Source organism: Hemitrygon akajei, chromosome 2, assembly GCF_048418815.1.
Source record: "Hemitrygon akajei chromosome 2, sHemAka1.3, whole genome shotgun sequence".
NCBI classification, from domain to species: domain Eukaryota; kingdom Metazoa; phylum Chordata; class Chondrichthyes; order Myliobatiformes; family Dasyatidae; genus Hemitrygon; species Hemitrygon akajei.
The window spans coordinates 175,784,862-175,794,929 of record NC_133125.1 but is presented as its reverse complement, the minus strand read 5'-3'; the positions used below and the strand labels follow the sequence as shown (position 1 = coordinate 175,794,929).

The 10,068-nt window shown below is 43.1% G+C and overlaps 1 protein-coding gene across 1 annotated transcript in view; it reads left to right on the top strand.

Annotated features, from left to right (window-relative positions):
* The first annotated feature begins 1,162 nt into the window (after nt 1-1,162).
* The window catches only part of LOC140718718 (uncharacterized), a 145,523-nt gene continuing 136,617 nt past the window's right edge, over nt 1,163-10,068 (top strand). The window contains exon 1 of the mRNA XM_073032815.1: nt 1,163-1,258. Coding sequence (XP_072888916.1) covers nt 1,210-1,258 — 49 coding nt within the window. The 5' untranslated portion in view covers nt 1,163-1,209. The remainder of the gene's footprint in view (nt 1,259-10,068) is intronic.

Genomic DNA, 10,068 nt, shown 5'->3' with positions numbered 1-10,068 from the left:
ATCCCCATGGGGAAATTCAACTTTTTTCCAATGTCCCATACACTTGTTGTAGCAAAACTAATTACATACAATACTTAACTCAGTAAAAAAAAATATGATATGCATCTAAATCACCATCTCAAAAAGTATTAATAATAGCTTTTAAAAAGTTCTTAAGTCCTGGCGGTAGAATTGTAAAGCCTAATGGCATTGGGGAGTATTGACCTCTTCATCCTGTCTGAGGAACATTGCATCGATAGATCTGCATCTGTAGATGGATGCAGGTAAACGTGGCCCATTTCAAAAAGGAGCAAGATAGAAAATATGCAAGTTCTAAATCTGTTAACCTGAAATCAGTATTTGGGGAAAATCCTGGAATATTATACAATATTATATTGCTTAGAAAACAATCAGCATTGAAATGGGATTCCTGAAAGGGAAATCGTGCTGTGATGTAAAGATTCCAACAATAGGTGAGTGAACAAGATTCTCCCACTTAGTATTGTGGGATGGTATATACCAGTGAAGATTCAGAGATGAATGTTGTTACTTTTGTTTCTCAAACACCTCTCAGTCCAGTAAAAATGAACAAACTCTTCAACATAAGAATGGAAATTTTCTTCACTCAGAGGACTGTAAACATTTGGAATCCTCTGTCCTGGTAATTTATTGCATTAGAAATTGTGAATAATTAAACATAAGATGTTTTATGAAAAGGTGGAATCTTGAACTCATAATCTACCTTGCTGTGACCTTTCACCTTACTGTCTATCTACATTGCACTTTCTCTGTAACACTTTATTCTGACACTGTTATTGTAACACCTCAGTGCACAGTGTAATTAATTGATCTGTACAAACAGTATATGAGAAAAGTCCTTTACTTTATTTGTGACACTAATAAACTAATTTACCAGCTTTTGGTGAGGATGGTTGGAACTTCAGCCATGATCTTGTGGACTGACACAGCAGGTTCTAATGGCATAAACTACCCTTATTCCTCAATACATTGTTCAGTTCCATAATCAGACTGAGTCTACCTTCCTTTCATTTTCACAGGTAGCTGAACCACTCCCTGGTTCAATGTTCAACGTTTATGATTGGAAGCTGTTGTCGATTTTACTCTCCACACATCCCCCAGTCTCAGTGTTCAGAGTCTAAAGTCCATAAATCTGAGTCTGGAAACTTCCCTGAATTGTCAGGAAACTTCGGCTCCGCTCAGAGCTCGGATATGTTGTTGCTCGCTCTTCTCTTCACGCTGGGAGTGTTTAACACAGAAGGTAAGGAGATAGTTTACACTCAATCAGGACACAGGAATGGTTTAGACAGATATCCAGATAGGACATCCCCACTCCGGCACTCAATACCACAGCCCCACCCAGGGACAAGATGGCACCCGCCCGTCACCTCCTCAACAGACTATCCAGGCAGCCTCCTCCTGTACTGTCATGTGGAGGCTAGACACAGATCAGAGGTACAGCACCTCTTATTATTAGAACATTGGAAAGTTTTTGGCAAGAACAGGCCATTCTACCAGCTTACCAAATTCCTATTCACATGGTGTGTTGAACTACTATCAACTACGTAACTAGGTAGTTTGTTCAATGTGTCTGCAACTCACTGTAGAGAAAAATGCTTCCTGATGTTAGTCTGAAATCTCCCTTTAACCGGTCTCCACCTCGTCCTCACTGATGGATTAATTTTGAAGTTGCAGCTGGCTTCCACCTTACTTACACCCTTAATGACCTTGAACACTTCTATCACATCTCGTCTCGTTCTACATCTACTTAGGCTAAAACAATTTAGTTCCTTCAATCTTTCTTCATAGTTCATACCCTGCAGACCTGGAATGAGTCTCATTGCCCATCTCTAAACTCTCTCCTGTGCCTTCACATCCCTCACAGTATATGGAGACCAAAATTGTTCTCCATAGTCAAGGTGTGACCTCATAAGCACATTGTACAGCTAAAGGAGAACGTCTCTAGACTTGAACTCCACTGAGCGCATTATATAGGCCAACGTTCTGTAAGCCTTCCTAATCACTTCTGTGCATTGTCTAGATGTGGATAGTGATGAGTGTACCAGGAAGCCCAAATCCTCTCATAGAGTGCACTTTCTAACTCAAGGCCCCCATTGTATGTTCATATCTATCATTTCCACTCCCTATATATTTTACATTTATTTACAATAAATTTCATCTGCTGTTTATCTGCCCACATCTGGATTTTGTTTAGATCCAGCTGTATTGATCCTGCTGCCTGAATGTTATCATGTTGTTACGTTCTGAATGTTATTATGTCTTGGCAGTCTCCAGCCTGATGGCATGAATACTGATTTTTCCAGCCACCACCCCACTGCCCCTCTACCTCACCCACCAGCCACCAGCCCCAAAATACTATCTCATTTTCCTTCCCACCCTCTCCATCTGTCTATCACCCACACATTCCTCTGTCTGGTTTCCCTCCTCACCTCCTTCCATTGATTCTGTCCTGTCCAATCAGATTATTCATCTTTTCCTCTGTTCAACCTATTACCTCCCTGCTTCTTACACCATTCCCACTTTTCATCCTCCTTCACCTGCTGATCATTCCCCCATACCTGGATCTACCTCTCACCTACTAGATTTTGTTCCACCCCTCCCACCCCACATCTTATAGCTCACTCTCCGCACTTTCTTTCAACTCCTAATGAAGGGTCTCAACCTGAAATGTCAACTGTCTATTTCCCTCCAGAGATGTTGCCTGACTCCAGGTTATGGGTACATCACATCAAACCATGGGGACTTATCAACCTTAATGTTCTTCAAGAGACCCAGTGCCACTTTTTTCTTTATCTGAAAATGCCCTGGTGTATTAGCCCACTCCACACTGATCTTGCTGTCCTCTTCATCCTTCTCCTTGGTACACGCTCCATCCTTTATCCTTACGGTGATGTCTTCCTGGCAGCTTACAAAACCAATAGATATTGCTTTTTATGAACTACCATTGCTGGTATCTGCCACCTATGATTTCTCTTTAAGAAACATGCTTTTGAACTGTCTAAACAAACTGGCAATTTCACCATCTCCTGAAGGATTCTTAGTTGCTTAGCTTAAGTCCATCACCCCTACTGGGGCGTAGCTCACCAAAGTCCTCTGTCCTGGGCCAGTCATTCAAGTATTCCCCAGGTGTAGCCCATATGATGTTTTTCTCTCCCAGGGATAAGGTCTTTGGAGCTTTTGTTGCGGTGTCTGTAGCTCTGGGTTTTTAATGGGATGGGGCTGCTGGCCTGATACCAAACCCCTCCTTTCTCAGCCCGAGCTTGGGACCATCCACGGCAGTTTCCCAAAGGATTCGGCTCAGATTGATTGATTGGTTCATTTATCCATTGATCAATTCATCAATTAATTGATTAATTAAATTTGCACCTTTTGTTTACTTTTGCACGTTGGTTGTTTGTCAGTGTTGGTTTTTGTGCATTTTTCATTGATTCTATTGTTATTTCATTGTTCTACTGTGAATGCCTGCAAGAAAATGAATCTTAGGGCACAAACTAGTTTCGGGGCTGACTTTGGTTTATTTCTTATAATTTTCATGTTTGTTCTTGTAAAAATGATGTTTATCTTTAATATATTTTCTCCTTGTGAACACTGCTTATATTATGTATCAGTGTTGGTGCTGCAAGTAAGTTTTTCATTGCGGCCGTGCACAGATGTACATGCACAGTGACGGTCGAATGGGTGGGAGCTCAGAGTGTGGGTGAAGATATGAAACAGAAAATGGCTGAAAGCATTGATAAGGACATGAGAAAACAGGAGCTGTTAAGGACAGGAAAAAAAATAATAGGAACTGTAGTTGGCCATCCAGCCCATAAAACATACCATCATTTAATCTGACCATGGCTGATAGGCCCCAGGCTTCATCTGACATTTTGCATATTCTTTAATTCCCTAATCATCCAGAAAATCATCTATTTCCTCTTTAGAAGGCAGAGTCTCCATTACCCTTTGGGGTCAAGTATTCCAGTGAGTCTCTGCCTTCTCTGAGAAGAAATTCCTGTGTACATCAGTTTTAAATCAGTGGCCCCTAACCTGCCTGGCCTGCTGAGTTCCCCCAGCATTTTGTGTGTGTTGCTTGGATTTCCAGCATCTGCAGATTTTCTCTTATTTGTGATTTTAACAGTGTCACTCTGTTTGAGATTCTGTCACTACAGGAAATATCTTAACATCTTCCTTGACATGCCCAGTTCTTCTACCTGCAAAGAATATATATGCTCTGTCCACAACCGGTAGGAATTCTGGATGGCCAGCCATTTTAATTCCACTCCCCATTCCCATTCTGACATGTCAGTCCGAGGCCTCCTGTACTGCCATGATGAGGTCACTCTCAGGTTGGAGGAGCAATATACCTTGGGGCAGCACGATAGAGCAGTGGCTAGCACAATGTTTTACAGTACAGGCGACACAGGTTCAGTTCCTGCCACTGCCTGTAAGGAGTCTGTACATTCTACCCGTGACTACATGGGGTTCCTCTGGGTCCTCTGGTTTCCGCCCACAGTCCACAGATGTGCTGGTTGGTAGCTTAATTGGTCATTGTAAATTGTCCCGTGATTGGACTAGAATTAAATCAGGGGATTGCTGGGTAGTGTGTCTCGAAGGGCCAATTCCACGTTATAGCTCACTAAATAAGTAAATAAACCTTTTGGGTATTGATAACATGTATTAATTATATAGAATCCTGCAGGCCAGAAGCCTTGAAAGTTTTGTAGTTCATGTCAGAGGAAGCCTGGATCACCTTTCTGGTTCAGAATGTTGGAAGTTTAAGGTTTACGGGACAAACACAGGCAAGTGGTATTAGCTTTAGATCGGCAACGTCTAGAGATGGGCCAATATGGAGGATGGATTTTTGTTAGGTAGACAAGATTGTTTATGAACTTAAAGCATTTGTGTCAATCTTCACAGAGATTACAAGAAGCTAAGGGAGTGAATCACTGAATGGAATTTGTATTAATAAATAAAAACAGACTGGAAATGTAGAAATAGCAGTCACTGGTACTGGCAAAACTAATGGGATTGAAGGTGACAAATCCTAAGACTCGATGACCTAAATTCAATAGTTTGAGAAAGGTAATTATGAAAAAGGTGGATTGTGTTTCTGGTTTTCCAGACTTCCATGAATTCTGGATGGCTCCTGTGGATTGGAGGGTGGCAAATGTGAACACACTAAGAAAGACGGGAGACAGAAAGCAGGAAACGATAGAGGTGTTGACATCAGTAGAAAGAAAATGTTGGAATTTGTGACAAAGGATGTGAACCATTTGGAAGAGAATAAAAACAGAGAATGTTGGTAACATATGAGACCAAGTAGGTTAATGTGACAGTTAAAGCAGATTCTGCCTCTCTGTCTATGTTATGTGTCACTAATCACAGGGCTAAGGCATATCATGACCACCTGATCAGGCTGTTCCAATGGAGAGTGGAAAACAGAGCCAAATCATAGATGGATGACTGGTAGAAATGGCCAGTTCTGATACAGCCAGGAACAAATTACCAAACATTGGGGAATTCAATATTGAGTCCGGAAGGTTGCACTGTGTAACACTGTGCACTCATTGTAACAGGGCAGGAGGCTGTAGACATTGAGGTCAAAGTGGATGAAGTACTGAAGTGGCAGGCAATAGAGAATGGCTGCTCTCTGTGGACTGAACACCGGGGATCCTAAAGGGATCACACAATGTGCTTTTGATTTTCCCAGTGTCGAGCACTGAATGCAGTCACTCGATTGGGGGAGGTGCAAGTGAATCACTGATCACCTGAAAGACTGCTTGTGCCTCTGAATGATGGGGATGGAAGTGGGGAAAATATACACTGCACACCCTGAGGGTGCAGAAGAAAATGCCACAAGATGGCAAGTGGTTGGTGAGATAAAAAAGCAGAAAATGCTTGAAATACTCAGCAAGTCAGGCAGGATCTCCAGGAAGAGAAAGGTTCAGTGTGAAGGCTGACTATTTCAAGCATTTTTTTAAGTTTTCCAGTATCCGCAGTACTTTATTCTTGAAATGGTTAGTGTGGACAGAGGTAAGCCAAGGAATCAGAGAGGGACCGATATTTCTGAACTGCTGAAAGGGGGAAGGGAGGATGTGCCTGATGGGACTTTGCTGGAGCTGGTGGGAATTGTGAAGGATGTGGAGACCAGTGGGGCGGAAGATGAGGGGCAGGATAGTTTCCGTAGCTGCTGTCTTCATGGGTCAAGTAATATTACACAAAGACCCAATTGTTTTCAGGCCAGGGGTGATCATAGGCAATTAATTACTCCATTTGTGTTTGCAGAGGGATTTTGAATAGGGAAATGCTTGCAGATTTTTAAGATCAGTGTGGGATCGTCTTTTACTGCTGCCAATCCTGATAAAGGGGAATAGTAATAGAAACATAGAAAACCTACAGCACAATACAGGCCCTTCGGCCCACAAAGTTGTGCCGGACATGTCCCTACCTCAGAAATTACTAGGCTTACCTGTAGCCTTCTATTTTTCTAAGCTCCATGTACCTATCCAGGAGTCTCTTAAAAGACCCTATTGTATCCACCTCCACCACCATTGCCGGCAGCCCATTCCATGCACTCACCCACTCTCTGCATAAAAAACTTACCCCTGACATCTCCTCTGTACCTACTCCCCAGCACCTTAAACCTGTGTCCTCTTATGGCAACCATTTCAGCCCCAGAAAAAGCCTCTGACTCTCAACATGATCAATGCCTCTCATCATCTTATACATCTCTATCCCGTCACCTCTCATCCTCCATCGCCCCAAGGAGAAAAGGTCGAATTCACTCAACCTATTCTCATCAGGCATGCTCCTCAATCCAGGCAACATCCTTGTAAATCTCCTCTGCACCCTTTCTATAGTTTCCACATCCTTCCTGTAGTGAGGTGACCAGAACTGAGCACAGTACTCCAAGTGGGGTCTGACCAGGGTCCTATATAGCTGCAACATTACCTCTCAGCTCCTAAATTCAATTCCACGATTAATGCAGGCCAATACACCATATTCCTTCTTAACCACAGAGTCAACCTGCACAGCTGCTTTGAGCGTCCTATGGACTCAGTCCCCAAGATCCCTCTGATCCTCCATACTGCCAAGTCTCACCATTAATGCTATATTCTGCCACACTCCTCCCTCTCCAATAGTGATTGGAAGTGTGGGGTGGGGAAATCGTGCTGTTGGTAGCACAGGCTCTCCTTGGTGTTATGTCAGCGGGAAATCTTCTGAGGGAAGCTTCGCATCATAACCATATCGAGTCGTCTTATCTGCTAAATCATTCTAATGCATATCTCCATATTCATCCACCTCCCCTCTTTCAGATCGAAACGCACATACTATTCCTCTCTCTGCAGCAAATTGCCCCTGCAGCTCTGACTCCATCACACTGAACACTGCTCAGCCCACTGCCATTTACACTGCTAACACATGACTGTGCAGCCAGATTCAAGGAGAACCTGATCATTAAATTTGCTGATGATACCACAGTGGTGGGGCTCATCAGCAAAAATGATGAAACAATGTACAGGGAGGAGGTCAAACACCTAGAGAGCTGGTGCAGTGACAACAACTTGATGCTTAATGCCACCAAAACCAAGGAGATGATCATCGATTTCAGACGGTCTCATCCTGAGCACACACCCCTCAGCATCAGTGGCTCCACAGTGGAGAGAGTGGAAAACATCAAGTTCCTTAGGGTGCAGATCTCGGACAATCTCACCTGGTCCAGGAACACCACTGGGATTGTGAAATGAGCCCAGCAGAGATTGCACTTTCTGAGGAAGCTTAAACAAGCATCACTCCCCACTAACATCTTAACTACGTTCTACAGAGGTGTGGTTGAGGGTGTGCTGACCTTTTGCATCATATTCTGGTACTCCAGCTGCAGTGCTGCCAACAAAAAAGCCTTGCAGAGGGTGGTTAGAGGAGCAGAGAATGTTATTGGGGTCTCCCTACCTTCTGTCCAAGACCTCTTTCAGAGTCGATGCCTCCAGAAGACACGATACATCATTAAAGACCCCTCACACCCTCTCCATGAACTGTTTGTTCTTCTGCCATCAGGCAAACGACACAAGAGCATCAAAACTAAAACCACAAGGCTACGAAACAGCTTCCTCCCACAGGCAGTCAGACTGCTAAATAGCTGCTTTACCTGACTCTGCTTTGGTCACTTTTAACTTGCACTGGACACTTATAACTTGTTTTTAACTGACATGTGGCTATTGTGTTTTACTATTTATTGTTGCGTTTGTTATGTTATGATTGCACTGCTCCTGGGAAACGCTATCTCATTCTGCCCTGCAGAGCTGATGTATGGTTAGAATGACAATAAAGTTTTTGAATCTTGAATCTTGATAATGTATAGCTGCTGTCTTGCCTTCTTTATGCCTACATCCATATGTTGGGACCAGGTTAGTTCCTCAAGAGATCTTGACACCCAGGAACTTGAAGCTGCTCACTCTCTCCACTTCTGATCCCTCGATGAGGATTGGTATGTGTTCCCTTGTCTTACCCTTCCTGAAGTCCACAATCAACTCTTTCGTCTTACTGATGTTGAGTGCCAGGTTGTTGCTGTGGCATCACTCCACTATTTGGCATATCTCACTCCTGTACACCCTCTTGTCACCATCTGAGATTCTACCAACAATGGATATATCATCAGCAAATTTATAGATGGTATTTGAGCTATGCCAAGCAAAACAGTCATGTGTACACAGAGAGTAGAGCAGTGGGCTAAGCACACACCCCTGAGGTGCACCAGTGTTGATCATCAGTGAAGAGGATATGCTATCACCAATCCGCACAGACTCTACGGATCCCTGGGGATGATCCTAGGGAACTGTTCCATGAAGTTAGTTACCAGAAAGCAATTCCTGGTCTCAGTAATGCCGAGGAAAGGTGATTGATTATAACGTGCTTGCATCTGAACATACACTCCACTTTGCCAGAAACACTGTGACATGCTGGGGGAACAAATAAGGAGTTAAATAATGTGGTTCTGACTGTTCTGGGTAATAACAACGGGGACCCAATAGATGAGTTGTATAAATGTTCCCAGAGGAAACGAGAACACACACTGCATTTGCGTCCTCTCTGTGGATGGTGTCCCGAGGGGTGTATGGATCAACATTAGATCGAGATCATTTCATACCAGAACCACAAACAGATGGATAAGTACATTAGTGTCTCATATCACCAACAAATCTAGAAAGATGTTGGAACTGTTTGATCCCAGTGATCCTACACATACTGAGGCACGAGTACTGAGGAAAATGAATGGAGCATGGGAGAAGGAAGTACAGGAGTTCGATGTTAACTTTGGGAATAATTCAGAGGCAGCTAAAGTGTTTTCACTTCAAGAAAATACACAGGGTATCGTGTGAGGAAATGCAGGTCAGGGTAGAAGCCAGCAGAGAGATTGTAAAAGGGAAGTAAGTAACACAGTGCTGGATTTCCCCCATACCCAATTGGGGAAGCTGTTGTTGGGGGCAGGATAATGCTGAAATCTGCTGTTTAGCTGAGGTAACGTGGGCCATTATGCCCGGAACTCTACAGCGGACAGTTCATGTGAGCAGAATCCCAACAATAATCAGTGATTGGGATTACTGAATGGTCAACATATGTTGGAATTTGGGTTAATGTGGGGATTTCATGCTTTAGACTTGTTGAATGTTGTTTACCTGTGCATGATGAATAACTTTCAACATTTCATTGTTTACAGTCTTAGAGTAACACAGTTCCTCAATATTGTTGGATTATAACTCAATATATTTGGTAATGACTTAACCCTCAGGGAAAGAAGATTTTCAGAAATGTTTTAATCTAGGAATAATTTGCATGTTTTAATTATGTGTAGTGTGGCCATGTATGAATTCACTTGTGAGGGAGGGAGAGTGAGGAAGTGTGTGTGTGTGTGTGTGAGTGTGAGAGAGAGAGAGAGAGAGAGAAAGAGAGAATGCAAAGGCTGTTTTTGAAGAGGCTGTGCCTCTAAGAGTTTGCATCAATGTGGTATGTGACAGGGGCACCCACCCAGCAGTTTTTCCCCCTTTCCTCTTTGGTCCTTTGAAAAATGTG